This window comes from Mastigoproctus giganteus, chromosome 1 (assembly GCF_048544385.1).
Source record: "Mastigoproctus giganteus isolate SK-2022 chromosome 1, ASM4854438v1, whole genome shotgun sequence".
In the NCBI taxonomy this organism is placed as follows: Eukaryota; Metazoa; Arthropoda; class Arachnida; order Uropygi; family Thelyphonidae; genus Mastigoproctus; species Mastigoproctus giganteus.
The window spans coordinates 273,695,050-273,710,976 of record NC_143575.1 but is presented as its reverse complement, the minus strand read 5'-3'; the positions used below and the strand labels follow the sequence as shown (position 1 = coordinate 273,710,976).

The following is a 15,927-nucleotide window of genomic DNA, read 5'->3' as shown; positions in this document are numbered from 1 at the left end:
AAATATTTCTGCGGAAATAGAATGCTTGTAGTACATTATATGTTATATGTATTTTAAAATGAATGATACTTATTTTTAAGATATATGTATCATTGTATATTTGAATTTGCTTGTTCATGAAGTTACCAAATTTTCAGTATTATTCAGTAGACATTACAGACACAATTTTGAAATTTTTTGAATCAGATCCATTTTTTTTAGAATCTGTAACTTTTGCTCCAAATTCATGAAAAAAATAATTTTTTTTGTCGGCTGGTGTAATCAGCCCTGACTGAGGCGCAATGCACATTACCAGTTTTTTTTTTTTTTTTTTTTGTTTCAACATATTTGCTTTGACCCTAACTACAAACACCAGTGTGTAATCTGAAAAAAGCCTAGGCCTTAATCTGATTTCGTCAGCTGAACATTACTTGGTCTCAATTAAACTAGGCTCTAATATCAGCCATCTCTGAATTTCACAGGTTTTCAAAAAGTAGAAAAATGGTTGTCTGCCAATGAGCTGTACATAACATAAATTAAGCTGGGACTTCAAACATATCTATAGACAATGTGCTACAACTGAAAATTAACTTTGTCCTGCAGAATTACATTTGGAGGGCAGTGGTGTCCAGTGGAACCTGGCTTTCTACAATACTGTTTTTTCCTTAACAGAGAATTTATTAGGTGCAGTCACATATGTGCATATTGGCAAATATAACTTGACAAATCTTTCAGAAAGATTTGTCAAGCTATCTAATATTTCATAAAAATCAGACAAATAGAAATACAACCGAAAATTACTTTATATGGAAAAAATTTATATCACAGGCTAGTGCTACTCAAAGTGTGGTCTGCGAACTGTTTTTCACCAGTCTGCGAGATTTGTATTTTACAGTACCGATCCGCAATGGATTGGAAATAAAAAACGTCCTTCACCACAGATAGTTTGAGAAGCACTGATATAGACTACTCATAACACTGTATATTGTAGTTGAAGTAGTGGATACTGCTTGTTGCAACTGGCTGGATGAAGGAATGGGCTCTAATAGCACAACTGCATATGACAATACATACTGCAGATGACAGATTCACATTGTGAGCATGGGTGCTGGCAGGCTATTTTGCAAGGTGTGGGAATAAATGTTTTGTTCACCAAATTTTGAATATATGCAACATCTTAATTAAGTCAAGTAAAATTAAGAAAAGAATTGGTGGAAATGAAGATTTTATGAACACAACTATATCATAATTTGCAGAGAAGATTGCAATTTTTATTTAAAGATAATGACAAAAATTAACGAGGTTTAATTCTGTTTTGCAAGTTATTTTAATTTTGTTTTTGATTTGATAAATTATTTGAATTAATATTTACTTTTTTTTTGTAGAATTTGTATTGTTTTATTATTTAAATAAATTAATGAAAATATTAAAAATTGTCTATTACTCCGAAATGCAAAGGTGATGCACTTGCACCATGCTGCCAGCACCCATGATTGTGAGGTATGTGTGGTAATGTGAAAACTCACTTTTAATATATTATTAGTTAATTAATCTGTAATGAGATAATTAGTTATTTAGTTTTCGCTCCTATTAATGAAATGTTACCTAATTTGTTAATTTTGTTGTTCTGTATGATCTGTGTTTCACTTACGTTTATCCAGACTACCCCAGGAAAAAAGAATAAACTTTACTCTGACAAACAGCATAACTTTAATTAAACACTGTAAACAAGGACAGGATTGAATCGACTACTGGTTTGCAAGAACTGGGTTCCCTCCATAGAATGTCAAAAATGAGACAACAAAAAACAAAAACATAATTTTAATAGATGTTATCTATGTACACAGCTCTCAAACAGCATTTCCACAAAACATCTATAAATAAAACAAAAGAATTACAAAGGACATATCTTAATAAATTACATTTTTCTATACTTTGCCTTTAATTAAAACAAAGAAAATGGACCTTTTCTTCAAATCCCAGATATTCATATCCCACACACATTTTTCATGTCTACTGATCCCTGTATAACCATTAAAGTTAGTTTTGAAAAAGATGAGTATTAAATGGCTTAGTATTACATACATTAAAAATTATAAAACTTTCCAATTAAGAAAATTTATGCCTGTTCTTCAGTTTTGTTCAAAAAACAGTGCAAAAGTTATTCTGAAAAGAATAACTTTTACACTATTTTTCTTCTTTTACCCTTTTATGAATATGTACATGCACACACATTTTGAGGGTTCTTTCATTATGTCCGTATATATAAATGTAGGTTCTCTAGAAATGCTAGGGATGCACTGCCATCTATCAACTGTGTTAACAAGTAATTGCTATTCTTATATTTACAACAGTTTCAAAAATAAGTGTAGGAGAGTGCATGCCTATGATTATCAATGTTCCTTACACAAGCCAAAACTGAAGGAATTCTCTGGAATTCAGTTCCAGAAGCTGATATAACTGATCAAATAATAAATATATAAATGTGGAGGATATCACTTGGTGGGGGGAGGGGGGAGCAATTATGAGATTCATTGAATTTGTTTTATTTTGACAATAATCTCACTTTCATAAATAAATAAATAAACTGGCTATAAAGTCAAAAACAGGAAAAAAATTAATATTTAAAAGCATTTATGTACATGACTTCTCTCTTTTCTTACTTGCCTGTACATCTGACCACAGAGGAGATCAAAGTATCGGCCTAGGTCCCAAATGTGATGCTCTCAATACAGGTAAAATATTATGGAGTATAGTATTTTTTAACTGCAGTTATATCTTTATGTGAATTGTGACTTCAAGGTGATGCACACACTGCTCGAAACTCACTCACAAATGGGCTAATGCACCTGATGTGTTTGTGAAACTCAGAAGGTTAAACAGAACACAACTACACGGTTGGTTGGTTATTAGGCATTTTATGGCACATCAGCATCTAAGGCTATTGTGTGCTGAAAACAACAACTACACAAATGTCCTCCTTTGGAGTAAGATACATTTAAATTTCCCATAAAATAAATCAACGAGAAACATACAACTTTCCATAGGATACAAGACCATCATTATGTGGAAAAACTATTTATAAAACTTAAATAGCAAACACAGTAAAAGAAATTATATACATTATTTCTTTTATATACATTATTTACTTTACTTTTTACTTCAGGTTTAGAGATGCTGATATTAAAAGTTATTTTTCTCACATTTTGCTTTACTGAAACAAAAAAAGAAAAAAAAAATTGCATACATACACTTATAATAATCTGCTTTTCTCGCAATGCATGCTAATGTGCACAGTTCATTTTGATAAACCTACTCAATTAAGAGATGAATAGGTTTATCAAAATGCTAGTTATGTGATGGCTTATTAAAAAAAAAAAAATTTCTGTTCCAATTATGCATACTATATGCTTATTTTCTTCACATTAATACTGTAAAATGTTGATTCTCCAAATGAAATGGGGCCACAGAGCTCATGTTACCAATTGTGACTAGTTTATGTACAAAACTGATTTCCTGAAATTGTTGGTACCATTTAGAGCTAGCGAGCATGGGTGATTTGTTGGCCGCTTAGCCATCATGGTGATTTAATCACCTTGGTAGAACACATTATTGCACATGGATGTAAATGCAATAGTGGTCATTTTTATCGCAGTGGTTTTAAAAATGCAACTCATTCCATTTTTGCAGTGATGATGCAGTTGCCATGTTGGCATATGAAATGCTTGTTAACATGTACAGATGCGTGCATGAGTGGTCAAATAACTGCTTACACAATGGTGCACAAACTAACCATTCAGTAACATTTTTTGAAATGGGTCTGAAAAATTAATTATCGAAGTCAAAAAAAAAAAAAAAAAGACTAGAACTTTTTGCTAAAACATACCAGAATATAGCAACAAAAATGTAAAAGAGAAGCTGTGGATAGAGGTGTGTGAGGTGGCTATACCAAACTGGGGTCAACTAGATATAGAGGGAAGCGGTACAAAAGGTAAAAAAAAATTGTTTATCATTTGAAAAACTATTCAACAGTTTCCATTTATGTATGTAATATATGTACACACAATTCAGGGAACAGCTTTCTTAGTAAGTTAAAAAAAAGTTAGGTTAACTTATATTGCATATCCAATACTAGACTACATTTTTATGTTCCGAATCTTATTATACTGCCAAGGTAAGCGACCCTGGGGTGAAATGAAATAATTTCTAAAATTTTCTAAAATATTCTCTAACAGTCGTTCCTGTAACAGTACTTCTAGTTCATTCCAATTGCTTCAATACTATCAAGGGGACATTCATGTAAAGTATCTTCAAATTGTATCCCATCTCTTTTAAGAACAAAATTATAAAGTGCACATACTTTTATTATAATATCATAAAAATTGGGATGAATGTTAATGAAAAAGCACAATGAAGAACCCACCATTTATTATTGAGTATTCCAAATGCACATCCCACCACTTCTCCTTACTCTTGTTAATCTGTAATTATAAGTGCTTGGTGGTGGTGGTTGTTGTTAGATTTGTTGGTACATCAGCAACTTAGGCTATAATGCAGTATAAGTGCTTGGAACTACTTCAATTTCAGTGTGGGTATGGCCATAAGACATGCTCTGAATTACTTAACAAGTACAGGTCACTGTTGAAAAAAAGCCGTGAAGTAGGGTTGAATTTGAAAGTGTCTGCAATTCTGCCCAGACACGATAGGAGGGAGTATATGATGAGAGCCTTGTCGATCAATTCGGCCCTGGAAAGATTGTGCAAGGCTGAAGGGGTAGAATTTTTTTCAGCCTGGACTGTACTTGTTAACAGGAGAGATTGCTTCTACAGGGATGGGATACACTTAAATAGAAAGGGTGCAAGAATATTTGCTGATGCTATCGAGGCAGTGTTAGGTGGGTCGGAAAACTGCTAGCTTGGGGGGAGACAAAGACTAATGGATTAACAGTAGCCACGGGCAGAGGTGAAAGAGATTCTTGCACTGCTTCTATTGGAATGAGCAGAAGCCTGAAAAACAAGATGCAGGATATTTCAGAGACTGCTGGAAGTCATTGCGGTACAAGTAAACACATGGGTTGTGTTAGGGTAGCTAAGAATAGAAACAGGTGCATGTATACTTGCGTGTACACTAATGCTAGGAGTTTAGTAAATAAATTTGATGAATTTGAGGTATTACTCAAAACATCAAAGGCAGATATTGTTGGGATATCAGAGACGTGGTGTCACACAGATATAAGGAATGCAGAACTGGAATTTGGGGAGTACAACGTCTACAGAAAGGATAGACAGGATAGGAAGGGAGGAGGGGTTATGCTATTAGTTAAAAAACACATAAAATCCAAGGAAGTGAAGCCAGTTGACATCGCTGGACAGTGCAGTGTTGAGTCAGTTTGGTGTGACATAAGCATAGGTAAATCAAAATTGAGAGTAGGAGTGTGCTATAGGCCTAATGACTCTGATGAGTATAATAAGATACTGTACAGGGAAATAGAGTGGGCCAGTAAATCAGAGAGTCTTATAATGGGGGATTTTAATTTCCCAGATATTGACTGGAATTTGTGGGTTGGTCACTCACACACTAGCAAGGCTTTTGTGGATTTATTGGATGATTGTTTTCTACACCAGCATGTTCGGGAGGCAACTAGAGGGAGTAATACTCTTGATCTGATTATCAGTAGTGATTCTTCATGCATTAGGAATCTGCAGATAAATGAACCACTGGGTGGCAGTGATCACAGTGTGCTGAAGTGGGATTTACTCAAGGAGGTAACTACCATCAGAGGTAAAGGGAAGGGTTTTTGCTTTCGTAAAGGAGACTATGCTGGTCTGAGACAGTATTTAAATTCTATACAGTGGGACCAACTGATGATGTTACCAACAGCAAATTCAAAATGGAAAGCATTCAAGGAACTAATCTTGGAAGCAACCAGGCTTTACACACCAACCAAGAAATATTGTTCAAGGTTCAGGCCTAAATGGTTGTCAGATGAACTAATGAGACATATGGCAGAGAAGAAAAATGCATGGGATACATACAAATTAATGGGTGACGTGGAAGCCTATGATAGATATAAGTTGGTCTGTAACCAAGTCACAAAGGAGATTAGGCAGGCAAAGGCAGATTATGAGAAATCCTTGGCAAAGGATGCAAAGAAAAACAGAAAAGAGTTCTTTACCTATTTAAACTCAAGAAGGAAAGGGATGAATCAGATTGGTCCACTGGATGTTGATGGTTCAACAGTTGAGGATCCAGCTCAGGTGGCTAACAATCTAAACGAGTATTTTGCATCTACATTCACACATGAGGAGTTATTCAGGAAGGGGAATGTCGTAGGTGAAGTAAACATTGGCAGTGAGCTAGATGATTTTCTAATAACTGAGAGGAAAGTGGAGGAGAAATTGTTGAGGATAAACATAAAAAAGGCACCCGGGGTGGATGGGATCTATCCAGTTATATTAAAGGAGGCAGCAAAGGAAGTAAGCAAACCCCTAGCCATAATTATGAGAGCTTCTTTGGACTCAGGGGAGGTACCCATGGACTGGAGATGTGCAAATGTAACCCCAATTCACAAAGGAGGATCAAAGGCTGACACAAGTAATTATAGACCTGTTAGTTTAACTTCGGTTCCAGGAAAATTAATGGAGGCACTGGTTAAAGAAGCACTGCAGGATCATCTGGACAAGAATTCAGTTATAGCTCAGACACAGCATGGGTTTGTTAAGGGCAGGTCTTGTCTGACCAATTTGATTGGATACTATGATGTAGTCACAAAAGAACTGGATGCAGGGAATAACTTTGATATTATATATTTGGATCTTAGAAAGGCTTTTGATACTGTTGCGCATGGAAGACTGCTGCACAAATTGGAGAAGTGTGGCATTCGAGGCAAATTGCTGCTATGGATAAAGGGATGGTTGAGTGGCAGAAGACAGAGAGTGGTAATCAATGGACACTGCTCAACGTGGACTAATGTTATTAGTGGAGTTCCTCAGGGTTCAGTGTTGGGTCCATTGTTGTTTTCTGTATTTATAAATGATATTGATGATGGTGTATCAGGCTTAATGTCCAAGTTTGCAGACGATACAAAGGTTGGCAGGGTTGTTAAGGACACTACTGATACTATGCTGCTGCAACAGGATCTGGAAAGGTTGAGCAGATGGGCTGAGAGGTGGCAAATGAAGTTTAACATTGACAAATGTAAAGTACTACATATGGGAAACAGTAACCCCAGATCAACGTATCAACTCTGTGGTACTACGCTGACAGTGGTAGAGAATGAAAAGGACCTGGGGGTAATTGTGCAGGCAGATATGAAGTTCTCTGAGCAGTGCAGACGAGCTGCAAGAGTAGCTCATGGTGTCTTGTCAACGATATACAGGAATTTTTCTAGCAGGGACAGGGATGTGATTATTCCCTTGTATAAGGCATTGGTCAGGCCACACCTTGAGTACTGTATACAGGTCTGGAGGCCTCATTTCAAGAAGGATGTAGAGCTGCTGGAACGAGTACAGAGAAGGGCAACAAGATTAGTGAATGGAACAAAGGGTTGCTCTTACGAAGAAAGGCTTAAGTTTTGCAAATTACAGAGCCTGGAGACTAGGCATCGCCGAGGTGATCTGATAGAGGTGTACAAGGCTTTGAATGGCTTGAGCATGCTCAATGCCGATGGAATTCTTCCTCTTGCTCAGAATAATCACCTGAGAGGGCATAAATTCAAATTGAGGAAGGACGGATGTCGGATAGATGTGCGGAAATTCGCCTTTAGCCAGCGGGCAGTTGGTTTGTGGAATAGACTTCCACCGCTTGTTGTTGAAGTTGATAGCCTAAACAAATTTAAGGCTCAGCTGGACAGGTATTTCGAACGAATTGAGGGGTGAAATGGGAGTAGTGGTTGTTTTTTTTTTTTTTTTTTTTTTTTTCTTTTTTTTTGGCTGATGCTGAATAAGCTTGCTTTCTTGCATCATATGCCTCTACTAATGCTAATGCTAATGCTCTAATGAAGCAAGTGCTTCATCTCCCACAATTACAAATAATATAGGTTCACACTGTTCTCATCTTGAGGTAATGGCCTAGGCTGTAGAATGTTTAATTGATTTGTTTCTAATTTCTTACATAGATTTGACTGCTTAAAAATATTATAATCATTAGATGCACTGTATGACCCTACATCAATGCTAATTAAACAGTAATCTGCATCAACTAAATCCACCAGAACCATGGAAGAAAGATATTTTCTTTTATAATTTCTGGAAAAGGAAATTAGAAAAGAAAATATCTCTATTTTGAGCAATTACTATTCTTTCTGCCTACTATTTAGCAATGAGAACCTTCTGGAAATTACTCTCCACTACAAACGTTAAGCAGGATGGAAGAAGGGGATACCCAAAGAACAGAATATCAAAACAGACATCCTGTAAATGAACAAATGAAAGACAGAGAAAGCATAAAAATCCTACATATGAAGAATCTTCTACAAATTCTGAAGGACAGTAAAACAGAAGATATTGATGAAGACGAGTCCTTTCTACTGTCATTACTGCCATCTTTCAAAAACTTCCAGTCCAACAGAAATTAACAGCTAAAGTGTAATTGTTACAAGTTTTAACTTTTCTACAAATAATCAAGATCCTGTAAATCATACAGTTAGCCAACAGTCTCACATGAACAGTCAGCCTTAGTTTCCACATTATTTTACTATAAGTTCAGTTGGAATGTCTTCCAATGTTTGAATACTGCCACGAACTCAGCCTCAAAAGATGATTCTAGTTCAGCCGACGCCATCTTAGATTCTGACACATATTCCATCTACTGGAAATTATTATTCAAAGTTCACACCCAAGCCCTAGACCATCTTTTTGGAGTACCTCTATTTCATATCTTTCATCACCTGACAACCGTACTGTTCAATCATCATCTGAATTGTTTGAAATTCGTCAACATCTTCATGTAATATGGTTAAAACTATATTACATGAAACAGCATTTTGTTTGTAAACTGAGTATATAAAGTGTAAATAACAAAAAATAAAATAAAATTGTTTCTTCTCACCTTAGAGTAAAAGCTAATCTTTCTTCTGGTGTTACAACCATCCTCATATTTTTGTTTTGGTATGTAATGTGTGGCTCTATCACGTGTAATAATCTGTCAAATGATCACTTTCTCATTCTAAAATACCCAAAAAATTTTTTTTGGTATATACACAAGTCATCATATAATTTGTTAAACTGGCCTTTTAGCAGTTTTTGGCTTATTAATGGATGGACTTGCATTTTCTTTCTTTGCATTTTTCGAAAATGTAATAATAAGGTACATACCGCATATATTGTCAGATAGCTACCTGCTAGCAATTTTTTCACTGCTCGTGCACTTACTCAATAAAAATACGTTAATCATTGGCCAGTTTGTACAGTAATGCTTAAGTGGTTGTTTGACAGTTCATACCTGCATGTGTTAAGACTTTTTCTTCTGGTTTTTCAATGCCATAATTGACAGATAACATTATGTGTTTACATATCAGATATCTTTTAGAATCACTTATATTTAATAGAAACAAAAATGTTCATTTTATAGGCTAGTCATATATTTGTAGAAATCCTTTAAACTGTTCGGGTTTTCATAACGTATTAGCATTAGTAGAGGCATTTGATGCAAGAAAGCAAGCTTATGCAGCATCAGCCAAAAAAAAAAAAAAAAACCCACTTCCACTTCACCCCTCTGTTCGTTCAAAATACCTGTCCAGCTGAGCCTTAAACTTATTTAGGCTATCAACCTCCACTACAAGGGATGGAAGTCTGTTCCACCAACCAACCACCCGCTGGCTAAAGGCAAATTTCCGCACGTCTATCCTACATATTATTATGTAGGATAGACGTGCTTACGTCTATCCTAATAAGACATAGGATAGACCTACGTATTATTATGGCATACTGACTAATAGAGAAAAAAAATAAGGTTAGCTGATTTTTTTCTGCAAGTAGGGACTCACTTTATTACTTCTATCATAAAATGTTTTTCGCAGTCAACAAAAACACAAAACTAAAATGGCACTGGTTTCCTGACTGATGTAAGGTACCTCAAGTACTCAACCCTCCATCACTCGCTTGTCCCCATTTTGTTTTAATCAAAAAAAATGAATTTTGTTTTTTTTTACTGAATTGAAAACAGTGATCTATTAATTATGATATGCTAAACTCAAAAAATATAAAATGAAAAAAAAAAACAATAATAAAGTTTTCATTGTATTTTTCAGAATTTAAGTTTGTTCATCCCAAGGATTGAAATGCACATGGTATCTGTCAGATGCAACCTAACCATCTGTATTTTTGTCAGCTATTTGCATTTATCTGGTAAAACCATAGCTCTATGACAAGATTAGACAACTGTCGTTGGCATCTCACAGATGACACATGGCAATGGGAATTTCCCAGAAGAAAGACATTTGCATTTGCTCACCTGGCTTCTGTTAAAAGCCAAAGAAAAAAATGAAATGTCTCATAATTGACAGTATACCAAAATGTAAAATATACAACCAGTTAGAGACTGCTGGTGGGCAGAGGTACATAGGAGGATTTCATTTCATTTACAAATTTAAGAATATAACAAATAACAGAAGCCAAATAACAAATAGAAGAAAAAAAAATAATAAAAAAAAAATAACAGAAGACTAATGATTGTCACTGCCAGGTGCAAAACCAAATAATACTATATTCACTATAACAATAATAATTTTCATTTTGTCAAAAAACAGTGTTGCCTTGATTATTATTAATTACCGTATGTTTTACTTCATAATATGCTACAAACAAACAATAATAAAATATAAACTATATATAATAAGTATCATTCAAAAATTTACTTTATAGACTTTTAATGTTGCAAATTTATAACCACGTCATCTTTTTCTTTGCGTCTGATGGCTCTTTTGCTTAAAATTCTGAAAACTGATTTGTGCAATTATTAATAAAAAAATTTTCCATTATGTGAATTGTTCACTTTTGTTGTCTAAATGGTCCCCTTCCCCGAAAGAAGTCTTGAACTGTTACTTTGCTTTGGGATCTGTGAAGGCCAAGACCACCACCGAGCCAATATTCTATGCTGTCAGTATCAAAGTATTCACACAGGCACAGAAGATATGTGCCAAGGGAAACCCCATCTCCATAGGGGTGTAGGAGCCCTATTATTAAAAGCAAAAAAGTATACATAAATAAAAAGTGGCTTTTCATGTTCTAAGGCACTGAAACCATCTTAGATGGTTTCAATGTAATTAAATATAATAATCTTGATGCATAATTTTGATGTCTGATTTAACCAGTACAGTTCACTTGGCATGCAGGCAACTTGTCTGTTACATTTAGTTTCCACTCATGAAAGCCCTGCCCCCTTCCCTCAAGTAAATGTAAATAAACCTGTGCTGGCAAGTTTATTTAGATACATCATATCATGCTGCATTGCCACACCATCTGAATGGTGTGGCAATCCAATCCAAAAGTCTTGGTTCCTTAGGGTCCTAAAGGGTCTTAATCTGCCACTGTGGAGTAGGTTTTAATTTTTTACATCTTTTAAAAGTTAGACTGTGGAAATCACTATATACTAAAATGTGGAAGAGGTTTTCATTATAATGAAATCTGTGCTTTTACTTCAAAAATACTACCTATTATTAACATCAACTATTACACATGGAGTAAGATCTGACTGAAAATTAACTGCTACATACTGAATGTGGAAAAGGTTTCTCCTTATCATGAATTTTAATGTGTCCTTTGAGATGTCCGGATTGTGAAAATGCCTTGCCACATATAGAACACGGATAGGGTTTTTCATTACTATGAATTTTAATGTGCCTAGTAAGATGTCCTGAGTGGGAAAATGCCTTGCCACATACTGAACAAGAAAATGGCTTCTCGTTAGTGTGAATTCTTATGTGCTTTTTAAGATTTCCAGAGATTGAAAATCTTTTACCACAAAAGGTACATGGAAAAGGTTTTTCGTTGGTGTGGACTCTAAGGTGCTCTTTAAGGTCTCCAGACTGTGCAAAACCTTTATCACATACTGGACATCGAAACGGTCTCTCGGTACTGTGAATTCTATTGTGCTTTTTAAGATATCCAGCATGCAAGAATGATTTACCACAAATAGAACATGGAAAAGACTTTTCATTACCATGTATTCTAACATGCATGTTAAGATGTCCTGATTGTGAAAATTCTTTACCACATATGGAACAAAGAAAAGGTTTTTCATTGGTGTGAACTCTCCTGTGTATTACAAGATTAAAAGATCGTGAAAATTTTTTACCACATATTGAACAAGGATAAGGTTTTTCATCGGTATGTATTCTAGTATGCATTCTGAAATGCGCAGCATGTGAAAATGACTTGCCACACATAGTACACAGAAAAGGTTTCTCATTAGTATGAACTGTTGTATGTGCTTTAAGAGCTCCAGAGCGTGAAAATGTTGCACCACATACTGAACACAGGAAAGGTTTTTCATTAGTGTGAATTCTTATATGTACTTTAAGGTTTCCAGAGAGTGAAAATTTCTTACCACATATGGGACAAGTAAAAGGCTTTTCTTTATTGGGAACTTTTGTATTCTTTTCAGGATTCTGTGATTCTGAAAATGGCTTATCATATGCTTCAGAAGAAAAACAGTTCTGATTATTGCAAATACTCTGCTGCTCATTAAAAAGCACAGATTTCCCATATTTTTCATTCCCAAAATGTTTCTGGGCTTCTGCAGTGCTGATATCAAGAGATGCATTTAAATAAGTTTCATTTCCAGCTTTGCACATATATTCGGTGATATTTTTTGCTGCACATAAAAATTCTGAAAACCGATCTGTGCAATTATTAATAAAAAGATTTTCCATTATGTGAATTGTTCACTTTTGTTGTTCAACTCTGTAATACAGAACTTATTCTATGCTAAAATTGAACACTAAATATTTTCTTCTTCAAATCACATATGTTTAATCTTTATATCCTGATTAGGTAAAAAGGTTTACACAAAAATTTCCTTTATGTAACTTCTTACAGTATTTCGTTGTATGATTCTCAAAATGAAGTCAGCTGAATAATAAACAAGGCACACAGCCATCGATAAGATCACCTCACTGGCTACCTGTAAAAAGCAAGGATAAATTTCAATTATGATAATAACATATACAGTGATAGATATAATAAATAAAAATATAGAATAAATTTAATTATCCAGACTGGCTTGAAAAATATCTAAGGATTGATTCAGAATAATCACTGGTCTCCCATTTCATATACTGTATATTTGCCCATATATAAACTTATTTCATATTTTCCATATATACAAAACAGCTTCATGTAAATTTTTTCAAAAGACCATGAATCAAAACACACAGTGTGCAGTTGTCTAGAAACATTTATATACAACTAAATACTTCAGACATAGTCTAAAGATTGTGATCCACTAAATTAGGAACACCAAATAACCAGATTATGAACTGCTGACCCAAACCATAGAAACCTATTGCCTCATATGGGCATTCTGAACCTTATTAGTTCCTCATCAGTTTCACCAGATAGGTGAAAAAACCAAATGAAAAGCCATTCTTGACCCACTGTTATAAATACTTTGAGTGCAAGTATTTCAACCCCAGTTGAACTGAAAAACATATAATAAAATAAGTGTGGGGTGACAAACAAATGAATCAAACACAAATAACCAGAGGGAGTGATATTCTTGATCTGATTATCACCAGTGATACTTCATGCATTAAGAATCTGCACATAACGGAACCACTAGGTAGCAGTGATCACACTGTGACACTATGCTGACATGGGACTTACTCAAAGATGTAACTACCATCAGGGGTAAAGGGAAGGGTTTTTGCTTTTGCAGAGGCAACTAGTGATCTCAGGCAGTTTTTAATTCTATTCAGTGGGACCTACTGATAATGTTACCAAATGAAGGCTGAGAAGCCAGAAGATACTTGTTGACATTAGACTTGAATTTCTGTAGATTGTAATTTTCAAGAATCACATGTGAAGGAAATTTGTTCCAGAAAATGTAAATTGAGGGAATAAATGAGAAACAAGAAAAGTTGGTTCTGTGAGTTTAAGATGGGCAGTAAATGTTGACTCGTTGCGGCACATGTTCGAACTGGTTTGGAAGAGAGAGAGGAAATTACAGAAGTCAATTCCGAAGAACTGTGCTCATGGAAGCATCTACAGAAAAGGCATACAGCAGAAAGAGTACGTCTATGAGACAGAGGGACTTTGTAAGAGATGGATTAACTTAACTGTCCTCTTTTGAATGGAGTCTAGAAGTCTGGGAGACATTTTGGGGCACTACCCCAGTTGTGGGAATATTCCATGCTAAGGAAGATTTACTATTTGTAAGGAGTAGATGGGTAGTTGTTTAGAAAAGTAAAGCAGAGAGCCAAAAAAGAAAACCCAGTTATTTAGATGCAGGAAATATAGGGCATGTTTCAAGTAAACAACATCGGGAAAAACAAGCCAAAAGACAGCAGTATTTACTACGACGGATTAATTTGTGGTGGGATAAACAAATGAGATGAAATGCAAAGGGCTATAAATTTAAGTTCATACAAGACGTCCCTCCAAACATCTGGCAAGTTTAAGAAATTTCCTGTCGTTTATAAATGTTTTAGCATATCATCTGGCCATATAAAAGTTCATAAGCAGTTCTTTAGCTTCAATGTTTTAAATATAATAAATTTAATAAGCATTATTTAAATTTAATGCTCAAATAAGAACAGGAGGAGATTAACTAATGAATACAACTTACCATAAATCAACACCGGGTCTAGCAGCTCTCACTTTCAAGGATCCACCTGTAGTTTATAAATATTCTGATATCTCATCTGACCATATTTCAGTAGACAGAAACCTATCTACCACAGATAAATAACTTCTAATAACTTTCTCGCACATGACAACATTCTAACTAATATAAACAAACAAGCAAAACACTGGCGGAAGTCCTTCTCGACAACCGGAAGCACTCATGAATTATTCGATTACGTTTGCAAGTAGCCAAATTGCTATCCACCTGACCTCTATCTCTAAAACAGTATTAAAAATTAGAAAAATATCAAAAGTATTCAAAATTAAGATGAGTTCAAAATTAAGGAGTATTAAAAATTAAAATGTATTTATAATTAAATTAAAAGCGGTGGTAAAACTACTATACTACTAGATCTACCACCACGGGGAAGCCCGATGGTTGGTTTGGTACGAAGAGCACCCGCACGAAAATCGCGGGGAGGAAGTAAACGATTTGTTGTTATGGCTCCGAATTAAAGCCCATGTGTTAAATTGCACTGAACCAAAAATAGTATAGAAACGAATAAATGCAAGGCTTAATATGGCTTATGAACTTCCTTAGCATGAAGTGCACTCTATTAAATCTGGCTCACTGTGTGATGCCTGTCAGGGTGTCACTGCGTGAGCGTGCCAGCTAAAAGCAGGTTAGCATTAGTAGAGGCATACGATGCAAGAAAGCAAGCTTATGAAGCATCAGTAAAAAAAAAAAAAAAAAAAACCACCCATTTCATCCCTCCATTCGTTCCCAATGCCAGTCCAGTTCAGCCTTAAACTTGTTTAGGCTATCAACTTCCACAACAAAAGATGTAAGTCTGTTCCACCAATCAACTACCCGCTGGCTAAATGAAAATTTCCGCACATCTATTCTTCAACCCCCAGGGGCTCACATCTGGTGAGTATGGGCTTGGCACACCCAGGGTCCTGAGCTGGATATCATCGTTCTTCTTTTTCTTGGTGATTCCCTTCTACTCTCTCTCTCTCTCTCTCTCTCGGGGTAATTCAGAATTTTTTTTTTTTTTTGGCTGGTGCAGCATAAGCCTCAGGCTTCCTTGCACCATATGGCTAATGATAATAATAACTCAATTTGAAACTGTGTCCCCTCAGGTTCTTAATCTGAGCAATAGAA

General features: G+C 35.2%; 1 protein-coding gene across 1 annotated transcript in view; it reads right to left on the bottom strand.

Moving 5' to 3' along the window:
- The window catches only part of LOC150092004 (uncharacterized), a 50,136-nt gene extending 37,286 nt beyond the window's left edge, over window positions 1-12,850 (bottom strand). Inside the window, exons 1-2 of the mRNA XM_090370806.1 lie at window positions 11,693-12,850; window positions 8,290-8,390 (exon numbers count right to left, since the gene is read on the bottom strand). Coding sequence (XP_090226932.1) covers window positions 8,290-8,390; window positions 11,693-12,850 — 1,259 coding nt within the window. The remainder of the gene's footprint in view (window positions 1-8,289; window positions 8,391-11,692) is intronic.
- Between the last annotated feature and the right edge of the window lie 3,077 nt (window positions 12,851-15,927).